This window comes from Delphinus delphis, chromosome 1 (assembly GCF_949987515.2).
Source record: "Delphinus delphis chromosome 1, mDelDel1.2, whole genome shotgun sequence".
NCBI lineage: Eukaryota > Metazoa > Chordata > Mammalia > Artiodactyla > Delphinidae > Delphinus > Delphinus delphis.
Window position 1 is genome coordinate 10,178,889 of NC_082683.1, and position 24,152 is coordinate 10,203,040.

A 24,152-nucleotide genomic window follows, 5' to 3' on the forward strand; every position below is an offset into this window, starting at 1 on the left:
ATGTGCAGTATTCTAAAGCCACTTCTGGTAAAAGCCTTTCACAGTCACTTCCGTGGGGCTAAAATTGCTTCTGATGAACAGAACTTTTGAATTGTTTGCGTGCTTTAATAAGTCCTTTTTTAAAAAAATTAGTCTTTATTTTTTAGAGAGTTTAAGGTTCATAGGAAAATTGAGCAGAAAGTACAAAGAGTTTTGAAATCTCCCCCATGAGCCCTATACACACAACTTCCTCACTATCCACATTTCTACCAGAGTGGGACATTTGTTACAACGACACACCATTATCACCCAGAGTCCATGGTTTATATTATGGTCCACTTTTGGTGTCGTACCTTCTAATAAGTCCTTTTTAAATTATAAAGGTAATACATGCTCAACTGTAAAATAATATAAACAATACAGAAAACTATAAACAAGAAAGTAAAAATCACCAGTGAACATCATGGTGTGCATTCTTTTAGTTCTGCTTCTCTGTCCTGTTTTTTTTTTTCTCTCACACACACTGGTACGTATACAAACACCATATATAGACATTTCATACAGTTGAGATCAAACAGTATATGTATGCAATTTTGTAACGTGCTTTTTTCTCTTAATATGTTATGGATGTGTCCATGTCAAATGCTTATCTACATCATTATTTCTTATATAGTACCTAGAATTCCATTGTATCCTTCCACTGTTTAACCAGTGGACATTTAAGTAGCTTTAATCTTTTCATGATATTAACAATTCTTCGGGAGGGAAGGATTGGGAGTTTGGGATTAGCAGATGCTAGTATAGGATGGATAAACAACAAGGTCCTACTGTAAAGCACAGGGAACTATATTCAATATCCTGTGATAAACCATAAGAGAAAAGAATATGAAAAAGAATACATAGATACGTATAACTGAGTCACTTTGCTGTACAGCAGAAAACACAGCATTGTAAATCAACTAGACTTCAATAAAACTAAAAAAAACAAACAATTCTTCAAAGTATGAAACTCACTGTATATACATTTTTGTTCACTTGTCTGGTTATCTTCTTAAGATAAATTCCTAGAAGTGTAATTGCCAAGTCAAAAGTTATGTACATTTTAACTTCTGGTAAATTTTCCTAACAGGCCTCCAAACGGATTGTACTAATTTACATAGCTACCAAGAGTAAATATTCCTTCCTATTCTTTTTTTGTTTTTTGGCCGTGCCAGACGGCATGTGGGATTTTAGTTCCCCGACCAGAGATTGAACCTGTGCCCCCTTCAGTGGAAGCGTGGAGTCCTAACCACTGGACTCCCAGGGAAGTCCCTTCCTAGCTCTTTAAAACCAGTACTGTTAATGTTTTTAATAGTTTCTTCCCCCCATTCTTATAGATGAAAACTGATAGTTCACTGCTTCCATTTGCATGTTATTCATTTAGGCAACAAATTTTGAGTCGGGTGGATGGAGGGAAGAAGTAGAATTGCATTTCAGCTAAAATTGATAGAGAAATTATTTCTCTATAATGAGAAGACTTTAATTTTTTCAGAAGTGAAAACAAACTTTTTATCATTCACACTGTTATGATCAGATATTAACAAGTACATTTCATAATCTTTGCTATCTCAACTCTTCTAATTTCAAATTATTTCTAATTTAAAAATGGAGGCAAGAAGATATGAGACTAGAGAAGTCAACCAGCTGATTCTACAGAACCTTTTTTCAGAAAGTACCACTCAGCTCTTACTGCTCCTTTCCAGCCTCTAAACCATGCCTAGTATGCTAGCAAAAGACCTAGATCACTAGGGAAATCCAATCTGCCACCTGTTTTTTTACAGTCCGAGAGCTAAGAATGGATTTTACGTTTTTAAGTAATTTCAAACAAAGATCAAATGTTTTGTGACATATGAAAATTATATGAAACTTAAACTTCAGTTCATTAATAAAGTTTTGTTGGAACTCAACATTCATTTGTTTACATATTACCTGTGGCTGCTTTTGCCCTGCAGTGGCCAAGTTGAGCAGTTGTGACAGAGACCATATGGCTTGTAAAACTGAAAATATTTTCTGGCCCTTTACAGAAAGTTTGCTGAGCCCTGGTCTCTGTGTGTGAAAAAGAGAAGCAGTGGGAGTGAGGTCATGTCTGGGGTCTTAGGTTTACTGTGAAGCTGTGTGGTTAATAGGAGTGCAAAGATTTGGAACTTGGTACTTAAAAGTGGGCTAGCCATAGATTTCATTGTCATAGAAACTGCTATACCAATCATATTCTTTCAGGAACTTCAGGAGGGTGAGGACGTTGAAGTGCAGAGAATTAAGCGACCTTTTTGAATGAGTTAACTTGTGCTTAGATTGGCAGCTTGGTATGGTGCAAGAAAAAAATTGTCTTTGAGAGTTTATTTACTTATTTAACCCCTCTTTGTGAATAAGCTCTTACCACGTGCTGGGCACTTTCCTCAATTCTGGAGCGCTGAGCTTGGCATATAACATTTGTGGTATTGTATAGACTACTGACAATGCCCCATGGGGATTTTTGTTTGTGGAATAAAAGAATACTAGAAACACCCTAAATCTTTCCACAGATGAGAAATCTGAGATGAGTGCAGGTGACCTGCTTAATGTCTGAAACGGTCGGTTTTGGAGTTAGGTCTAGAGCCCAGATTTCTTGGTTGCCTATTCAGTGCTCTTCCCACCAACAGAGCCTAGAGATTATTACTCTTTTTTGTGTTGTGGACCCTTTTGAAAATCTCCCCGGAAAATATACAAATGCACATATATACACAACATTTTTTATGTGATTTCTAGGGTTATATGGAATTTTTAAACATCCGTCATCCAGAGTTAGAATTTCTGATTTAACAATGAGTTATTTCATTCATCCTGTGGAGGTTGATTGGGGACCTACTTTGAACCTGTCAACATTTATTGAGCATCTGTTGTTGTGCGGGTTTCCAGAAATATTTGTGTGGTCGTAGGTATGAAACTTACTCAGAGTAGTTTCAAATGAGGGTCAAGGGTCAGGCAGTGTGGGGTTTTGGTAATGATGGCTCTGGGACTGGGCTTTGCAGGTTTGAGAGGCCCAGCTGTTTAGTTTTCAAATTTGTATTTTAGAATCACCTATAGGTTGGCTTATGGTAGTAAAATGTGCTACCACCTATTAGATTTTTTATTTCCCTTATTCTAGAATCTTCAGAATATTTCAGATACAGTGATGCCTTTGAATAGCTCTTAAAAGAAGCCCTGGTTTTCTAAAGCAATCTGAAGAGTGAAGTGGTTGATACCAAAGATCCATTTTTGTCTATAGCCCTTGGAAAGTTACTTCTGTAGGGTGGTGTCTTATGGTCCTTAACAAGCCCTCTGGGCGTCTAATTCTGGAGCTCAAAAACAAATGGAATGTGAACAGACCAAGAAGGTGTAGTGTTTCCTAGGTAGCAGTGTTAATACAATTCTTTATAACTTATAAAGACATAATTTTTATTAAATGTTTTCCTTGAAATGCTCTTATTCCAAAAGGTTATCCTTTTTTTTTTTTTTTCCTTTATCCTTACTTTTAAATGAGGATAACAAGCTCCTCATAGATTTGTTTGGCTACAAATGAGATCATATATATGAAAATACTTGACATGGATGACTCTGGCTAAGTAAATATTAGTTGAACCTGAACATCAAAGAGAAACTCTTGAATGATCATGTAGAGGATAAAGACACTTTTTTTAAAAAAATGGTTGCATATTTAAAGATTACTGATCTTTATTTTTTGCTTAGAATTTCATTCTCTTCTAATGTCAGAGTATGGGCTGTAATTTGAACCAAGAAGTTAGAGTACTGTGTGGGGGGAAGTCCTGGAATCGACTTCTGAATGCACACTGAGTTATTATTTACTTATGGAAATGCATTGGGAGGTAAATGCCATGCAAGTTGGGCTAGTGGAGATGTGAACCTCCTGTCTCCCCTTTACTCCTTTTGTCAGTCTGAACACATGGAAATATAATTAGATGTTGTCTGTCTTCCAGGGACAGACAGGGAAAGTGGAAAATGATCATAATGTTGGAAATTCAACAAGCTAGATCCCCAGAGAAAAGAGATGAAAAGGGACCTCAGACAATATGACAAACCAGAGCCACTGGAATGGAGCTTGGACCTCCAGGAGAGGTTTCTGTGTCCATCAACAGTGTGTTAGAGCTCTAGGCTACATACAGGTGGAGGGGCAAGTCCAGAGAACAGCCAGCGGAAGGCTTTACTTCTGTAGACTCTAACTGTGGCGGGACTGGTTTGGATGAGTAAAACACTTACCTCAGAGTGAGGAGGTGCTCTGCCTTAATTCCTGGGAGTGATTTCTGTCAAAGAAGGTTGGTTACTGCAAGTTGAGAGTGGGTAAGGACCTCAGGCAAACAGTTGAGGGTTGGAATGATGATACATTCATGTTAATTGAATGAGGATTTTTTTTTTTTAATTTGCAAATTTGAATTAATGCATGTATATTATAACAAGTAAATGATCAGTTAAAACCCTCACCCCCAACCCATGAGGTAATAATAACTATGTTTAACAGTTTGGTTCTTTACAGACCTTTCTCTGTCTGTCATGAGGGTATAATTTTGAATGTGCTTTTAAATTGGAGTGTGTGCTAAAATGTGAATTTAGATTATTTTTAGGGCTTTTGAAATGATTGGATTAAATTGAATTGAAATTGGGTGGTGTGAAAATTACATTCTGTTTGACAGTGAGTTAATACCTAGTCTTTGTTTAGTGGTAGGGGCGGAAAGGAGGTTAGGCCTGGATGACCCAGGGGAGGTTAAGGATGGGAGGAGGGGGTTGGAAAGAGAGAAAAATAGAAATGGAGCAGTAAATGCGGGAACCAGGTTTGAATCCTGGCTGTGACTCTCAGTGACTTCAGAGTTCTAGTAAAATTATCATCTTTCCCTAGTGTCCTCATGTGTAAAAGGGACTTAATAATATTTCATAGGGTTCTTGTAAAGGTTAAATAAAATAACACGTAGAGCATTTAGCCCAGTGCTTGGCATAGAGGTGCTTCCCTTCCTTCAATTCTTTCTCTCCAAGTAGGGAATTTCCATTTGAAAGTTAACTTGTAAAAATTTTTTTATAATGGTACATAATCAGGTACCCTTGCTTTGTTAAAAGGGACTGTTTATAGAGGAAAAATTATTAATTATATGGAAGTATTTCTCCTTGGGATCAAGTCAGCTGAGTATTTCTTAGTCATTATCAAGATTTGGAAATAGACTTGTTATGTATCATTGTTGAGTTTGAGCTGGGCTGGGAGTTTTACCTGCCTTTGCATTGTCTCTGCCCGAAAGGAAGGGATTCTAATTCTCCCTGTCCTTCCACTACCCGAGCCTCGTGGTGTTATGGTACATGTGCAGTCTAGTACTTTGTACTTACATTAAGTAAAATTCTGTCACATTTTAAAAGATAGGTTCTTTGTGTCAGTCACTGAAGTTAATTCTGATTGGAAACCAAAATTTGACCAACTGAGGTAGGAATTGTATGAAAACACATTTTCATCCCAGTTCCTAATTACAAGGTTTGACTCTCAATAAAAGTGAGAAAGCTACATATATATTTTTTTAAATAAATTTGTTTATTTATATATTTATTTTTGGCTGTATTGGGTCTTCGTTTCTGTACGAGGGCTTTCTCTAGTTGTGGCAAGCGGGGGCCACTCTTCATCGCGATGCGCGGGCCTCTCACTGTCGCGGCCTCTCTTGTTGGGGAGCACAGGCTCCAGACGCGCAGGCTCAGTAGTTGTGGCTCACGGGCCCAGTTGCTCCGCGGCATGTGGGATCTTCCCAGACCATGGCTCGAACCCGTATCCCCTGCATCGGCAGGCAGACTCTCAACCACTGCGCCACCGGGGAAGCCCAAAGCTACATATTTTTTAAAAACTTTGTACGTGTGATGATGATGATGGGAAGAGGATGGGGGGTGTGAGCCTAGCATTCAGCAGATCTTGGCTGCCTTCCTTCAGACTTGGGTTTTCATTCATTCTCCCCACCCTCTTCCCCTTTTTTACTTAGAGATTATACTAAATCAGTGGAGGAAAGGTAGAAAATTCAGGTGAGCAGAAGAAAATAAAAATTATGAATAAATCCCACTTCTCCGAGAAAACCATTATTAACATAGTCACGTATTTAAGTTTCAGATTATTTTTCTCTTCATATATTAATATGTTTAAAACAAAAATGGTATCATCTGAGCCATACTTTGTATAAATGGCTTTATTCAGTCATCAGTGCATTACGACTTTTATACTGATAAGTATATTTCCACAACTTCTGGTTATCTTTGTTTTCTCCTAATTATAGAGATAATGTGTATTTACTGAAAAAATTCTTAAGGAATACAAAGATAACAGAAGATACAGGTTTCCACGTGAGTCAGTCATTCACACACAGTATTTGTTAAGGTCTGCTTAGTATTCCACTGTATGCCTGGATTGTCATACTGAACTAATCTGTGGTGGTCTCCATTTAGCAATGAATTAGAAACAGTCTGTAGTAAACCACGCTGCTGTGAACATCTTCGTACATACATCATGGTATGATTGCCCGGTCATCTCATGAGAATAAATTCCTACAAGTGTATATGCTGGTTAAAGTGTGTGTACATTTTAAAGTTCTTTGGTCAGTATTTCTTAATTCCATCCAGAAAAAATTAAACCAGTTTATTCTCTGATTAGCGTTTTGGGGGAATGTCTGCTTTCTAATGCTGTTTTTTGGGGGGTTTTTTTCCCTTTAAGAAACAATTTTTACCAGTTTGACAGGTAAAAACATTACTTAATTTGGAGTTATTTTTGATTATTAGGTAAATTTAATTTTTTTTCTGTGAGGTTTTGGCCATGCGTATTCCTTTGTGAATTACTTGTTTGCACGTTGTAAAAAAATGGAATTGTTCATCTTTTTATATAAAACTAAGTATTTTAGTTTAAGCATGACTTAGTAGATGCCTTAGTCTCTTTTGTAACAAAACGAGCTGTACATAAATACTTCACTCAAGTGGAACACCTTGCTCTTTGCAAAGGTCTTCATTGACCTGGGAGCCAGGAAATGTCGGCACAGCCTTATTATTATTCGCCAGTTGGCCTATAGACTCTTGATGCCTCTCTCCAGCTGCCTTTAACTGTGTGGGATTTTCCAGCACCATCTCTGCGTTTGTCTGTAGCTGTGTCAATATATGCGTGGGGAGTGAGTGGGACTCTGCTGTCTATGGTAATAAATCCAAACAAGACTTCTTATTCCTAAGTTAATAAAAGGTAACTAATATGGACTGTTAAAAGACCAACTGACTACTCCATTTTCCTTATTTTATCATGCTGGCAAACAGGGCAAAAATATCTCTTAAACATTTTAATGTAAAGTAGCTTAAGTTATTTTGGTGTGTAAAGTTTAAATTTTGTATTGTGATTCTGTGTCTTCCTAACATACCACGTGGGGCTGCACTTTCTCTTTGTTTTAAAGGGAGAGGAGCGTGTCAGGCATGCTCGCATGTGTACAGGCTGAGGGTGAGTGTGACAGTGAGTTTGAAAAGGAGTGAAGTGTGACATGGATAACCTCTTATTAGAATGGTGCAGTTAGGTGTTTTAGTAAACAACCAGTTTTTGAATAAACTCGCTGGGGGTGCTTACGGGCTAGTGAAAATATTGACACTTCGTGGTGACTAAATAGAGTAACCACAAAGCACTTTCTAGCATGGCACCTGTCACATAGTAGGTGCTCATTAAATGATGACAGTTATACGTTCGTATATCATTTCATTAATTTCATAGTTATTTATTGAGAGCCTACTCTCTGCCAGGCACTGGTCAGGGTGTTGGAGGTACTGCAGTGAATGAAAAGACTGAAATGTCTTCTCATGGAGCTAATACTCTGGTATTAGCTGGGGAGATAGTCACTAAATAAGTAAGTAAGTAGATGATCCCACACTTTAAAAGAGCACAAGTACCATGAAGAAAAATAAATCGGGGAGATGACTGGAGGTGCTGATGGGAAGCGAAGGATTCACAGCTTTAGCTAGGGTGGTCGAGGAAGGCACTGTTACGTAGAGGTCAAGCAGAGCTGGGATTAAGCCCATCTTTACTACTGATTAAGTGAGTGACTTTGGGAAAGGTATTTAATCTTTGATCCTTAATTTCCACGTTACAAAAAGGGATAATAATGAACCTGATGCATAAGGTTAAATGAGATAATACAGAAAGCATGTAGCGGTATGTCAGATATCTAACTCGCAGCAGGAAGAAAGTGTTGTTCGTGGCTAGGAAGGTGGGCACTGCCCTGGCAGTCACAGGCTGGGAGACACAGGCCTGCCCAGAGGAGCCGAGAGTGGGGGCTTTGTTCCTGCAGGAAAGCTGCCGCAAACAACAGTGTTTAATGTGGGCAGGAGAGAAAAGAAGAAATGAGTGGCGGGAGTCTTGGCTGTGTATGTGTAGGGAAAACACAGAAGCATCAAGATTCTCTCCTTTCTTCCAAAAGCGAAAGTAAAAGACTCATTCCTTTTGCTTTGTTTTTGACAGGACTGTCACCAAGTGATTCTGCAGTTCTATTTCAGTGCCTAATCAAGTGTTTTACAGTCTAATTTTGGGGAAGTAAAATCTAGATAAATGGATGTATGTATATACAAAGAAAGTTAACAATAGCTGCTCAGTAGATTGTCTTTAAGATGAAGGACTGAATGCTGGAAGCATCTGGCAGGAGGAATTCACTGAGAGAGGATGATCAGGGGAAGCTTCTTGCAAGAGTAGAGTTGATCTGACTCCTCAAAGAGGGATCGGGTTTTTGGTCTTGTTTCGGAAGGACACCGATATTCCCTGCTCTGGATAGAGAAGGTTTTAAGGTCAGCGGAGTTTGCAAAAGCATCATACCCTGTCACCCACGTGGAGGTTCACACCGCATGTTCACTTACTGAAGTTTCTGTCAGCCCTGCAGTAAAGGCACCTGCTGAGCTGTGAGCCCCAGCAGGACTGGGCCTCCACACTCTGACTTGCAGAGCAGCCCAGAAAGCTCAGGGCATCCGGGTGCTGTGGAGCACCGCTGCGGGCTCACTCTTCCTCTGTTACCCTGAAGGGAGTAGAGCTGTCACTTGTCTTTGTGTACGTATTTGCGAAGCATTTGGAGATCATCAAGCGCATTTCCTTATAGCACTTGAAGTTTAGGAGAAAAAAATTACACCCAAATAGAAAAATAACTAATGAGGATTATACAATTTTGGATCTCAGTTTTCATCTTTATTTTCCTTTTTTCTGTTGCTTATTTATTTTGTTTCCGTGAAATGCTTTTATAGAGTATTTGCGTATAATGAGCAAGAACTGTCTTAGAAGTTGAAAATGGAAACCTTTAAACGATATTTTATTTTAACAAAATGTGTTTTTCCCCCTCCCAAGGTCTATTACCCAAATTTGGGGTGGATGTGCATTGATGCCACCGATCCAGAGAAGGGGAACTGGCTGCGCTATGTGAATTGGGCTTGCTCAGGAGAAGAGCAAAATTTATTTCCACTGGAAATCAACAGGGCCATTTACTATAAAACTTTAAAGGTAAGAGTGTTAGAATTAGCCTGCCGGTAGTTACTCGGCATGCGTTTCTGCAAACGCTGTCCTCAGTCGTGACCGTCGGGAGTGAATTTGAAGACCTTGAAAGGGTTCTATTTGAAAGTGGTTCATCGAAACAGTGAAAGGTCTGTGTTTTAAATATGCAGTTGCCACTGCTTCGTGTGAGGAAGGGCACTAAAGCAGGAAGATCGTGTTGAGTAATTACGTACGGCGTCTTTATAGGTACTGATGAGTTAAGCATGTGGCAGCTGCTTCCCTCCTCTTAAGATACAGATGCATTGGGCACTGTCTGACTGGCCAGTTTATCTAACTGTAAGAAACTCTCAATAGCTCTGGTGGTTCTGTGTTAACTGAAAACACATTCTTAGTCTTCAGTATAGTGTAGCTTTGGATTAGCTTTTCTTTTCCCTAAATTTTATTCAGAATGGAAATTACACAGAACATGTTTCTTACTTCTGCCAAATTTTTATTTGGAGACATTAATTGTTGAGGAAAATCAACAAGTAATGTAAAGAAGAGGAAAATCATGTTTTAGAGTTTGTGGTGAGGTCAGAGGTCACTGAGTACATTCAGGGAAGTTAGAATTAGGAAGCGTTGTTATACCTGCAACAAGCAAGCCCACATCTGTCTCCCTCGTTTTCATGCTCTCCTGGAAGGCAAATCTGCACTCATCCTGCAGGGAAATGTTCTCTCAGGCAGAGTCTTGAGGCTCTAAAGATAGATGATTGTTGCTTTTTGCTTTTTGGAATAGGTATGTTTGCCAAAGTTGCTGTAAGGCAGATTTTTCCTTATTCACTTACTTCCATTAAAAATGTCATAGACTGGGGGACAGTCCATGAAAAAAATTATCTCCATGTAGGTGAAAACTCTTGATGAACAAACATTTAAGATGATGGTCAGCTTTGTAGCATGCTGAGTTTTGCCTGTGTGTAGCACTAGGACTTTTGGAAGTTAGCTTACAGCTGTTTAACTTTCCTTTGTATTTTTCCCTGTCATCTTTAGGCAGTTGGATTGCCCTTTACCTCATATAAACCCACGTCCTTGCTTTCAATTCCTGTAGGAAATATTTTTTTTTGTGGTACTTCTTCATTTAAAACTTCTATAACCTTCTTCCTGCTGGATTGTAATAGCATGATTTTCTGGTAGGCATTACTGTACAATTTTGTTACACTGGAGTTGGAAATTGGATTCAAAATTTGATTCAATAATTCATTCTGTTCTCAAATTAATTTAAAGTGAGAGTTACATCTGGTTGAATCAGTGAGGCAGAATTCTGGTGGAGATGAAGTACCAGCGAGGGGATGCATATGAGACAACTGAGGGAGTAGGAATGAGGTTCCAGGGCAGAGGAAGCCCAGGGAGATACTGGGGCACTTGGCAGTTCTTTCATCAGACCTCAAGTTATGATGTGTTCATCTCTGATAGCAAAGCCGAGAACCATTGAGAAGCAAGAGAGAATAGTGTTTGGGAGTGAACTCTGGAGCCAGACCCCTGGATTAAATCCTGGCTTGCTGTGTGACCCAAGGCGAGTCATTGTGATTTTACTAGCTGTGTAAATTTAGGCAAGTCACTTTCCTGTGCCTCAGTTTCCTTATTTGTAAGATACAGATAATTATAGTGTCGACCTCATATGGTTATCATGGGTGATTGTGGGTAGATTTCTAGCATCTAATAAGTGCTACATAAATGATAGCTGTTATTTTTGGCAAGGCAGTGTAGTGTCATGGTTAGGATTGGGGACTCTGGAGCAGACTGCCTTGTGAGCAAATTTTGGCTTCGAGATGTGTGACCATGAGAAGTTACTTACACCCTCTGTCTTAGTTTTCTCATCTGTAAAAATGGAGGTAATAGTAAAAATTAATAATACAGTTGTGAAAATTAAACAAACCAATATGTGTAAGATTCTGTGAAGAGTTCCTAGTCTAACCTAAGTACTCAAAGTGTTAACTAGCTATACTACTACTGTTATTTTTACCTTTCTTTGTTGGAAGTAACATAGCTCTGATCTTTGCAGACCTCCCCCAATCCTGACCTTTGATGTTTGCTCAAGTATGCATAAGGCCTTTCAGATTCCTTACTTGTGATTATATTCTTCTAGATTAAGCTTTCTGTGGGTTAGGTTTTGTAAATAAATTACATGTGATGTTCTGTATCACCTTCTCACCTGTAATCTAGGTTTTGTTTGTAATATGATTAAAAACTGTTTTAAATTCCTGAAGGTTAATTGTTAGCTTGCTCTCCATTCATTCATCTATTTATTAGTTCAGCAAATACTGAGTGTCTACTATGTACCAGGTATTCTCCTATAGTAGTGAACAGAACAGACAAGGTCTCTGGTCTCATGGAGCTTCCATTTTATGGGGGAGGTGGCAGATAATAAACAAGTGAACAAGTAAACAAAATAATTTCAGATAGTGATAAGTGCACTGAAGACAATAAAATGTGATAGATTGTCTAGGTAGGGGGAGGGCTGCTGTAGCTCTGGTAGGTCAGGGAAGACAAGACATGGGGACACCTCTTCCCTTCCCCCACTGGCATGGGAAGGAGCCAGCCACTCGAAGATCTCTGCTGGAAGAGCAGTTCAGGAAGCAAAGGTATTGAAGTGGGAATAAGCTAGATTTTTGGGGGTTTTTTGTTTGTTTCTTTTTTTTTTTTTAAAGGAATAGAACAAAGGCTGGTTTGGGTAGGGCAAGGAGAGGCGGTGAATGGGGCTGGTAAGGTGGGCAGGGGCCAGATCGGGGGGCCTACTGGCCTGTAGGGAAACATATGAGTTTTAGTCTTCAGTTCACCCATTTGAGAATTGAAGCTGTCTGACCCGTGACTTTTAAAAGATCATGCTGGGGGATAGATGGTAGGTGGGTAAGCGTGGAGTGCTTTGTGTGTTCTCATAATTCTGGAGTATTCCTCTTAATTTGACCTAGTGTCAGGAATATTTGTGGCAACCCTTGCCTGTACCTAATTGGTCTGGTAAAATTTCAGGTTTATATTTACTGATATTTAGAGAAGAGAGTGTGCTTCATTCTATAAGCCTGTCAGAACCCAAAGGAAGAGTTTAAAGTCTTCCTGTTGTTGTTTTTTGTTAAATATCAAAATATATTTAAAAAAAGGTTGTTTGGACTTTTGACTTTATTTTTTTAAATGTGGGTTTGTATTTCCTGTGTTTAAGGACATAAATTTTCTTTTCTTCTGAAATTTGACTTACAAAATCTTAAATGCGCTAAGCAGTGCAGAAGAAAAAACTACAGTACAGAAGAAGCAAGCAATCGTTCATTTTAAAAGATGTATTATTTTCCTCTTCTTCATAAAGCCCTGTTATTTGTGTAGCTGTTTTAATAGAAAGTTGGGAAGTACATAGCTCAATAATGTCATGATCATCTCAGTTGCTAACAATTTTGAAGGTTGTTCAGTAGCTAACAAATCAGGTTGCTCTTAATCTAGCTATTCAGTTCATTAACAACCATTTAGAAATTGTATATTAGATTTGAGGTAAAAACAGATACTGGGGTGTTTTGTGGTTTTTGCAAGAACAAAATCGGACCCTCCTAAGTAGAGAGTCTGTGCTGATATTTAACTTCACCCAGTTGCTAGTACAGTTAGTCCTCTGCACAAGGTTGGAGTGGCATGAATGTAGATGCTTAGGCTGAGTCGGGGATCAATCTCGAAGATGTCCAGTAGGTTCTTCTAGCCAGTGTTTTGGTTATGCTGTTTGGTTTAGGAAGAAATGGGGAATATATTTTCCCTCACTCCTTTTCATGTTCTTTTTTACTTTTGTTTTATTTAAGACTTTACATATCTCTGCGGACCCTAATCATTTCAAGTATTATATGATAACACCATTTCATAAATATGTGACTTGTAACAAAAACATAGAGAAGAAGCATACTATATATACATTTGGAGCTAGAAATAGTTTACTTAAATAAAGAAGCTCATTCCTTCAACAAAAACAGGTTAGCTCATAAGAGTGCCAAAAGGCATCTGTAATGGCTATTTTAACTCATTAAGATTTTATACATTAGATTAAGTTTTTTTGTTTTAGGTGTAACTGATTCAAGAAGGGAAATAATACATTGGTTTAAAGATTTAAAAAATGGCAGGTTTTAGCCATCCTTGGAGGAACAAAGGAAACAGTGGCTTGTTCTTTTATCTTAAAGAATTTAGAATATTTTAAAATTTGGACTATATAAACATTGAGTTCTGCAGAGAATGAAACAAAATAATATTTACTTTCAAAGACTTTATCTAGACTAGAAGGTATGTTGAAGTGACTATGTTGTTTCTAAATGGACATCTTAGAGGGAATTCCTCCTGCCCCTAAAACAAGGGTATCCTCTTCCATAACTATAGTGCAGTGATCAAAATCAAGAAGCTCACACTGGCACAGTGTTTTATAAGCTAATCTATACTTATTCAAATTTTGTCAGTTCCAATCATGTCCTTTTAGGCAAAGAAAACTCCATTGAATTCAGTTGTGATGTCCCATCAGTCTCCTTAGTTTGTATAGCACCTCAGTCTTTTATAACATTTCAGTTTTGAGAGAATTGATCAGTAATTTTTGTAGAAGGTCCGCCAGTTTGGCCTTCTCTTAAGTTTTATCATGATTGAATTACATTTATGCATTTTCAGCAGAAGTGATGCTTTACTTCATCTCCAGAAGTGATGCTGTGTTCTTTTCTGTGCATCATATCAGGAGGCATATGATGTTGACTTGTCTTATAAAGGTACTGTTTTTCTCTTTGTCATTAATAAATGTTTTATGGGGAGATATTTCGAGACCATGCAAATATTTTGTTATTCCTCAAACTTTAATCTACTAGTTTTAGCATCCATTGGTGATTCTTGCCTGAATCAATTATTAATCTGTGATGATTGTCTAGTTGTGATTTTTTAATTCCATTATTTCTTTTTCATTGATTAGTTGGGATCTACTATAGGAAGAGCTCTCCTTATTTATTTACCTGTCCGTTCATTCATTCATTTCTTCATTCATTCATATCAGTATGGACTCATGGATTTTTATTTTATTCACTGGGTTTTAGGTGGAATTTTACTTGTGTTCATACTCTTGGAACTTTTTGAACAGATGAGTCATTGTGAGAGAAACCAATAAGCCATTTCCTTCAGTGTTACTTAGGAGTGTAATCTTTCCACTCGGTGTATTTTTTCTTCACTCTCTTGTTCTCTAGGTATAATCAGCATGGTGGTGGTGTACATGACTGTTAAGAATTCATGTTTTAGGAGCATGACACGTGAGGTATTTTTAGGCATTTCTTTCTAAATTTAAAAGTTGTCTTGTAGACTCGAGGTGTAGTACAGAGGGCAAGGCAGTGAATTCTCCAAGGACCGGAGCAGGTTGGCAGCAGCGCAGAGACAATACACTGCCAGGACGCTCGGGTCCTCAGCACCGCCTCTTCTTTTAGCATTTCCGTGATATAATTAGCGGTGCATTATAAATGTGCACTGGCATGTAGGTCTTATCGTGCTTAACTTGCTCTTGGACTCTGAAACCTGCGCTGATAATTAGCTTTCATCACGTCTTCCAAACTGCCAGGGTGTTTTAAATTATGCTTTAATTTTCTCATCAGCTTAGGTTTCGTGGACATTGTGGTTCCGTGGCATATTTTTCCTTCTGCGTGGTTAGTTGTGAGGCTTCCAACAGTAAGATTCCGGAACATATGGCAGTTTTAAGTTTAAAGCGATCCTATCAGATCCCGACATCCACCGGACGGACTCCGGGGAGGAGGCGGCCGGGAAGTGAGGTCCTCCCTCCAGCAGAGGGTCCCTTCCCGCGTCGTCCGGCCCGCGGCCGCCGAGGCGGAGGAGCTCTTCCTGCCGGGCTGGCCTCGGGCGGCCCGGCTGGGAGCGCCGCCCGCCTGCCCCGCCCCGCCCCGCCAACAACCTTCGCTCTGATTGGCCCGGCGCCTGTCTCTTCTCTCCCCGCAGCCAATCGCGCCGGGCGAGGAGCTCCTGGTCTGGTACAATGGGGAAGACAACCCCGAGATAGCAGCTGCGATTGAGGAAGAGCGAGCCAGCGCCCGGAGCAAGCGGAGCTCCCCGAAAAGCAGGAAAGGTAGGAGCCCGCTGCCGCCCCTGCTCCCCGCGGCTGCCCGGCCCGGGCCGAATCGGGGCTCGGGCAGCACCCGCAGCTCACAGTGACCCTTTCCGGACCCGGTGCCAAGCCTCCCCCGCGCCCCCCCCCCCCCCCCGGGTGCAGTTCCCCCCCTCCCCCCCGGCGCTGCTGAATCACGGCGCCGGACGCCGCGCTCGAGCTCTTTTCTAACTTGGGGTGGAGGAGCCGGACGCGGAAAAGTGAGTGGACGCGCACCGCGAGGGGCCCGAGGCCAGTTGTCACTTCCCTTGTCCACAGCGCAGGTCTCTGGACTTGCGGGTGGGAGCGGCGGTCGGTCTCTCCAGAGCCGTACACTGCACGCCCGGTATATTCTTAGTTTTTTGTGCTGTTCGCCAGCAACGCGTCATAAAATGTGTTCCGAGAGTGACATTTCCAGCTCCGCAGATTCGGCGGCCTCGTGTCCATCCGCCCGGACTGTGCGGGAGGGCCGGACGCGCTGCGGCCGATGCACTGGCCTCCCGGGGCAGGGAGAGCCGGCCGGGCCGTACACTGCCGCTACGCCCGGGCCGGGCCCTGCCATCCGGCCGCCCCACTCCTCCCCGGGCCGGGCCCTGGGCCACTCCACGCCACTCAAGACTGCGCTGCACACGATTGCAACACTCGCGGCTGGCGAAGGTTTCAGCGCAGACCTTTTTGAAATTAGGCCATTAACAAAATGGAAGTTGAACGGTGTGCTGTTACTTTTGACTCAACTCCAACAGTTTTATTTTGTTTAATAATGTTTTCAAACAAAAGGTGAAGTGTAGTCACACTTACAGAAGGCAGGGGATAATTTCTGGGAGGAAGATAGTTTGGTTGGATATATCATATTTCCAGCTGGCATTCTCCACGTTGTTTGTTTGTTTTGTTTTTTTTCTTTTAATGAAGAATTTCAATATTAATCAGTGAATCTTTCGTAGAGCCCTGTTTGAATATATGCCAAGGCGAGGGGTATGGTAGTTTCTTACTAATATAAATCTCCTTTTTTTTTTTTTTTTTTTTTTGCCCGCCCTAAGTCTTAAATAAATGTTTGTAGCCATCTGAACTTGAGTCCAGCCTTTACTTAGAACACTGCAAAGTGAATTGTGGCAGTCATACTGTAAATAAAATCATAATGTAAACTTGACTTTGGAAAAATGTAAAAGTAACATTTAAAAATGTAGGCGAGAAGTTAAAAAAGTCTATTCTGACTTTTCCATTACATATTCTTTGTATTTTACGGTATAATCAATAACCCATCCAAGGGAGTTTGTTAGGCCTTTTACTGAATACATGTTCGCTGTTTATCTAACTCGATTTCGTCAGTTTTAGGTCATTAAATGCTTTGATCATGAATCAGATGATCAGGGTCTAGAAAATTGCCAGGTGTTTTTTGTTTGTTTGCTTTTGTTGTTGTTTACTGTTTTGAGGTTTGAGATTTTTGTTGCTGTTAGGCTTAGCGCATAATTGTTTGCAAACTCTTCACGTAATTCAAATTGTTCCTTTATTTAGTGTTCACTTTGTGTATAACTAATGTCACCAGCCTTTCTAGGTAAGCTGTGATTTGCAGGGGCCGGAGTTTGGAGGGCAGCGAATCTTTACTCTGTTACTAAGCATAACTAACTCATGTAAATTTAAATATAGTCATAGGTTAATAGGTTAATAGCAACTTCATCCTAATGCTTTTCTCTGTTCAGCGTACTTTGCTGTGCATGTTTAGAACATTTCATAGATTTTTATTTATTCCTTAATTTTGTTTTTTTATTTGAATGTGGGGGAAAAAACTGAAAATAAGTTTTATTAGTGGTACATGAACTTACACATCTTCATTTTTATACCTGCCCATATTGCTGGGTTTTTGCATTGAGTTAAGTAGTTCATATTTCTTATTATCCTGTTATTTATAACTACTCCGAGCTGTGTATAACCGACTGAATCTTAAGTTTTAGTTAAAATACTTATGTGAGGCTGCCTCTCGGAACTTAACAGTCTGTTTTGAATAGCTTACTGGTAAGGAGCTGTGTTTGCTCTTTATGATCTAAAGTTTAAATAGTCAAACCTTTTTTGTTTTTAAATTAAGTACTCTGTGAAAGCTAATTTATAGCTTACAAAGACCTGAAATGGAGAACTTTTTATGTTAACTTGGTTCTATTTAGGTCTTATGTGTGACCTCAGACATTTAAATACCTTTTCAGGCAGTGATGTCAGAGAATAAATCAACATAAATTTTATTCAGTAGCAATATTAACTTAGTGTTTCTGAAAGCCAGATGTTGAAGACATGCAGCTGACAGGTAGATTGACAGTGGACCTAACTTCATTTTGGTTAGGAGGCAGGCAGAGAGAAACAAAGGGCTGAATTCTTCATAGTTCTGGGCCTCTGATCCTTTGCATGACAGCTGCTGTGCCTACAGCTGTGCATTGCATGTGGTGCCTTTCAGAATTCATCAGATCGCTGGTGGATCATGCGGCGTGTTCTGGGCAGTGGAAAGCCCTGATTCCTTTGCATACAATGTGGCCCCTCCTCTTCTCTCTCCCTCTCTGTCTCTGTCTCTCTGCCTCTGTCTGTCTCTCAGTCATTCATTGAACTAATGTTTGTTAAGCCCCTGCCATGTGCCAGGCGCTCTGCTAGGTCGTACAGGACAATGGTGAGCAAAAAAGCAGCAGTAACTTTTCTCCTGGCGCCTGTAGTCTAGTGGGGGAGACAAACATTAAATCAGTAAGCTACTGATCGGGGCCTAGATGGTTGGCATGGAACAGGCCCTCAATAAATAATTTGTTGATTGGCAAACAAAGACTCATGCAAACCTGCAATGAAGGAAGAGAACACAGTGCTGTGAGAACACAGTTCATATTGTCTCTGACCAGGGAGCATGCGGTTTTGCCAGTGGCCGAAGGTGTTCATATGTTAGGCATTTTGAACTAGAATTCTGGATTCTCACCTTTGTAATTCAGCCTAACTCCTTACATGTCTGAGCAGCCCCTGTAATGAGATTGAGCGTGAGAAGTTCCTTGGATGGGACAGATTAAACTTTCTAGGTGGAGAGGAAGGGAGGGTTTTCAGTGTCGGGTTTTCACTATTTCACTGAAATATTCGTATTTAATCCACGGGAAGACTGTGATCTGAACATAGAAAGGCCAAATTTAGAAGTATTTATCGTCTTGATTTCTGTTGAATTTGTCTGTTAGCAGTAAATGACTGTTGGCAAATGTTCTTTTAAAATATAGACTATAATAGAATGTTGTTGCCCTGCTCTCTTTTGGCTACATAAGAACCTTACCCAGAGTTCTTTTTACTCTAAAGCAGCAGCAGTGTCTTGATGCACATGGGCTTAGTGGAAGGAATGAAAAACGTGGGACTCTCGGGCTTTTACCAGGTGTATGGCTGGGCAAATCATGTCACTTTTAATGGGGGTGCAGTTTCCATATCTTTAAAAGTAGGTGTCATAACATGGAATGGTCCTTGTGCTGTATACCCAACCTCACTGGGTTGCTGTCAAGAGCAGGAGAGATAATAATAAGGAACATCTCTGTGCAGCATGTGGGTCCGTGGTACCTGTAAGTGCCACTGACAGAATGTGGCTGATGGTTGGCTACCTATGTGAGTCTTGCAGAGGAGCTACTGAGCTTGTGAGTCAGTTAATCAGTCAGTATTTATGGAGCACTTGTATTAGCGCTAAGGAAGCAGTGGGTCCTCCCTCTCCCTTCCCGTGGCGGGGCCTCACTGTAGGCTGCTTCTCTCTTACTTTAGGCCTACTTCTAACCTGTTGACTTTCCTGTCTATAGCAAATTAGAAGGAGGAAATTAGAAGAGTTATTTGTAGCAGCAAGTAGTTTTATAGCTAATAGCCAGACAGTTAAGAAGACAAAGTTTGTAACAAAAACAGTAACGAGCTATAAAGAGCACAGTGCCGTGAGATCCCTTAACAGGTTCACATAATCTTTTCTAAAAGCTGTAAATAGTCCCTGAGATCAACTAGTTTTTAGTATTTATCTAAGGTGACTTTTAGTCACCACAGAACAGTTAAATTATAACCAGTTTAAAAAGGAAATAGTTCATGTTTCCATAATTAAAATTGTTCACATAAAAAACCTGGAGCTATCCACCACCCATCCCCTTGCCTTGTTATTTAACAAGTATATTCTGTGTCAGACACTATGTTAGGTGCTGGAAGCTACAGCAGAGAACTAACATAACCCAGGTCCCTGCTTTCATGGAATTTACATTCTGGAGAATGAGGGGACAACCAACCAACAGATGAACAAGACAAATCTTATAATGTTAATAAAGTGTGTGTGTGTTGCAGGTGGTTACGTATGGTGTGACTGTGGACGGGTAGCCAGGGATAGCCTTTCAGAGGCTGTGACTTGACTGACACAGGGGTGGGCCCTGTCAAGTTCTCGGGGCTGAGAGCTCCAGGAAGAAGGACCGGATTGGGTGTTCTTTTAGCAGTGTTGGTTATTTATTGCTGGGGTGGTGTATAGGGAGAGCCACCTAGAACCCCACATGAGTCTTTCTGTTTGAAACTCAGTTGTGCAAATGGACATACTGGCCCTTTTCCCACCAGCACTGCACTCAGTGGCAGGATTGGTAGGGGAGATTAGAGAGATGAGTAAAACATCCGGGGAGGAGTTTATCGTCTGTTTTATTGCAGCTCAGTGTGGGTCAGGTTTACTAGGTGTTCTAGCTGATGTGTGTACAGGCTCTAGAATAGGGAAGGGGTTGGCAGGAGCCCTCTGGGAGAGGAGGTGATGCTACTTTGTTGTCGAAAAGCAGAGCACAGTGGGGAGGATGCCTGTGAAGAACATTGAGGAGGGGAAGAAAGAAAGATTTGGGGAAAGAAACTCACGGGGACATGAGAGGTCACAGGACATTGCTGGACAACAAGTAGAAACAGAGATGCGGCAAGAGGCTCTGATGGAGACGTGGAGCCTTGTGGGCTGTGTGGCGCTGCGGCCAGACGGAGCAGTGAGCCCTGAGTAGTGCTGAGTGGTACTGAGCAGTCTCGTGGGCATTCCCATTTAGCCTCTGCTTCTGCGTGGTTTGTACCAGCTCCAGATGAGGAAATGGACACGTAGCAAGGGTGGATAACTTGTCCAAGCTCTGTCTGCCAATGAGTGTCAAGAGTCAGAGCTTGAGCCCAGGTTTTGCATGCCTTTTCTTCTTCATAATACTCTGCTTTCTGTCTACTTTTGCCTGTGGTGGACAACAGCAGAAGTGATAGCACTGGTTCCATTTAAAGTTAACATTAGAGAATACATTTAACAAAAGCGAACAGGTGGGCTTCAGTGGAGTTTGATGTCTTGACCTTCCCCAGTAGCCGACAGCTCTTTTCGAGGTTCCTTGGCCAAAGCTGAAGAGTGGAGGCCTGGCTGGATGACAGAGGCCTAGCCATGGTGCCTGAGGATGATTGCAGATGGGCCCTGAGCTTTCTGGGTGCCTGGTGGGCAGGTCCTGTGCCCACTTACAGGGCGCTCATCCCTAGTTCTTGTTGGCAAGTGTTGGAGCAGGGCTTGGGGCAGTTGCAGGTGGCTACGATCCTGTGGAGATAGGGCCCCAGCGTTAGATGTTACATGGCTTGTGAGCTTGTCGCCTTGGGCCCAAGTGAGCAGTGTCCTAGTCGGTCCCCAGTGGAGCTCTCGCTGCCACTAGTTTAGTGATGCCTTTGCTGAACATTGGGTGACCTGTCTCTGAGGGTTTCCTGCCTGGTTGATCCTGCTGTTTTTCTGGTCTGTTTTTAAAAGCTTAGTGCAGCTTTAATGTTTTTGCAACAGTAAGAATCTAGGAATTTTTTTGATTTCTAATTCTACTTCTACTGCTACTGAATTGCTCTAAATTTAGGTAAATAAGTTGGTTGATTTTTTTTTTTTTTTTTTGCGGTACGCAGGCCTCTCACTGTTGTGGCCTCTCCCGTTGCGGAGCACAGGCTCCGGACACGCAGGCTCAGTGACCATAGCTCACGGGCCCAGCTGCTCCGCGGCATGTGGGATCCTCCCGGACCGAGGCACGAACCCGTGTCCCCTGCATCGGCAGGCAGACTCTCAACCACTGCGCCACCAGGGAAGCCCAGTTGATATTTTTGTGCCTTTGATTCTTGCTGTGTATAACCTTGTTCATAGGGAAATTTATGGATTAACTACAGGTTTTCAAAGCATTTTGCAGAGTTTCAACTGTATTTTAGTGGATGAATTTGCAAAATTCTTAATATATACCATAATGGAGTGTGTTAGGAAATATGCTGTGCTCTAAGGTTGTTATCCTGGTTCTCCTGTCCATGTGGAAACTGGAAGGTGAGACTTGCCTCATACAGAAAAAAAGGGTTAATTATTAAGTTTCCTAAAAGATAAAAGGACCTTGAATGTAGGGAGTTCAAAATTGTTGATTTTTAAAAATCCAATTGTAATTTGAAAGTAAAAAAAAAAATTTTCTGTGCTTTGCCTAGATAAAAATACTGGGTTCTTTTTCTACATTATGAATTCATTATTGTTTTTAAAACTTATCGAGTTTTTCCTTTTCTTAGACAGTTTTACATTTCTGTTTACAGAGCTGTTACAGTATTGGGTTGGCCAAAAAGTTCGTTGGGTTTTTGCCGTAAGATGGCTCTAGTAAGTGCTTAGTTGTCTTTAACTTCACTTGAAACGGTTTTGTTAGATTGCATTGTGACAGCTGTCATTATCAGCATGCATTTAAAACGAATCTTATCAAAATTGGTGATCCCCCCCCCCACCCCCGTACGTGCGGGCCTCTCACTGTTGTGGCCTCTCCCATTGCGGAGCACAGGCTCTGGACGGCCGGACACGCGGGCTCAGCGGCCATGGCTCACGGGCCCAGCCGCTCCGCGGCATGTGGGATCTTCCCGGAGTGGGGCATGAACCCGTGTCCCCTGCATCAGCAGGCGGACTCTCAACCTCTGCGCCACCAGGGAAGCCCAAAATCGGTGAATTTCTGTGTAGCCATTTTAATATTGAAGATGGAAGAAAAACGGCAACATTTTCGGCGTATTATGCTTTATTATTTCAAGAAAGGTAAAAAAAGCAGCCTAAATGCAAAAAAAACCCAAAAGATTCGTGCAGTGTATGGAGAAGGTGCTGTGACTGATCAGATGTGTCAAAAGTGGTTTGTGGAGTTTTGTGCTGGAGATTTCGCGTTGGACGATGCTCCACGGTCACTAGACCAGTTGAAGTTGATAGCGATCAAATCAAAACATTAATTGAGAAGAATCAATGTTATACCGTGTGAGAAATAGCCGACATACTGAAAATATCCAAATCAAGCGCTGAAAATCATTGGCACCATCTTGGTTATGTTAATCACTTTGATGTTTGGGTTCCACGTAAGTTAAGCGAAAAAACCTTCTTGATTGTATTTCTGCATGTGATTGCCTACTAAAACATAACGAAAACGTTGCATTTTTAAAACAAATTGTGACTGGCAGTGAAAAGTGGATACTGTACCATAATGTGGAACGGAAGAGATTGTGGGGCAAGTGAAATGCACCACCACCAACCGCACCAAAGGCCAGTCTTCATCCAAAGAAGTTTTTGTATATGGTGGGATTGGAAGGGAGTTCTGTATTATGAGCTCCTTCTGGAAAGCCAAACGGGTAATTCCGGCAAGTACTGCTCCCAGTTAGACCAACTGAAAGCAGCACTTGGCAAAAAGCATCCAGGATTAGTCAACAGAAAATGCATAATCTCCCATCAGGATAATGCAATGCGTGTTTCTTTGATGACCAGAGAAAAAAGCTTGGCTGGGAAGTTCTGATTTCTCTGTCATATTCACCAGACATTGCACCTTCGGATTTCCATTTATTTTGGTCTTTACAAAATTCTCTTAATGGAAAAAATTTTCTTTTCCCTAGAAAACTCTAAAAGGCACCTGGAACAGTTCTTTGCTCAAAAAGATAAAAAGTTTTGGGAAGTTGGAATTATGAAGTTGCCTGAAAAATGGCAGAGGGTAGTGGAACAGAACAGTGAATACGTTGCTCAATAAAGTTCTTGGTGAAAATGAAAAATGTGTCTTTTATTTTTACTCAAAAACCGAAGGAACTTTTTGGCCAACCCAATGCATGAACTTCCATGTTCACAGTAGAACTACAGAGAGGAGAGTGTATATACTTTTACATTTGAAGTTGCCTCTGAAGAACTGAGGAATTGGATAAATACCCCAAGGATACCTTCAAGCTGGTTAAAAATTAATAGACATTTCCTAGCCGTTAAAGGTTGTGTGGGGAACTGGGAGTTGCAGCTTCAGACAGGCTCACACGGTGCTCCTGTTGGCCTTCATGTTATCTGCTCATACTCTGCGTGCCGCCAAGGACAGTTGCTTTTATTAATGTTAATAGCTTGGTCGACATAGTTTAGGAAGTTGAATGACTTGGAGAAGCAGGAGTTATTTGAAAACATTACTGTTGTTTCTCAAAGTGAAGAAGATAAATGTGGAAAGCAACCGTTTTTCTTTATTACTGCTCAGATTAAACCAGTGTCAGACATTACAAGAGTTCTTGGCTGAATTCATTCATTACAGCGTATTTTGATGGGGA

At 40.9% G+C, this 24,152-nt stretch overlaps 1 protein-coding gene across 4 annotated transcripts in view; it reads left to right on the forward strand.

Annotated features, from left to right (window-relative positions):
• The window catches only part of PRDM2 (PR/SET domain 2), a 118,898-nt gene that overhangs the window by 34,131 nt on the left and 60,615 nt on the right, over positions 1–24,152 (forward strand). For all 4 annotated transcript variants that reach the window (XR_009519881.1, XM_060014783.1, XM_060014761.1 and 1 more), the window contains exons 4-5: positions 9,356–9,508; positions 15,467–15,593. Coding sequence is in view for 3 of the 4 variants with exons in the window: in XM_060014783.1 (XP_059870766.1) it covers positions 9,356–9,508; positions 15,467–15,593 (280 nt within the window). In the remaining variant the exon portion in view is untranslated. The remainder of the gene's footprint in view (positions 1–9,355; positions 9,509–15,466; positions 15,594–24,152) is intronic.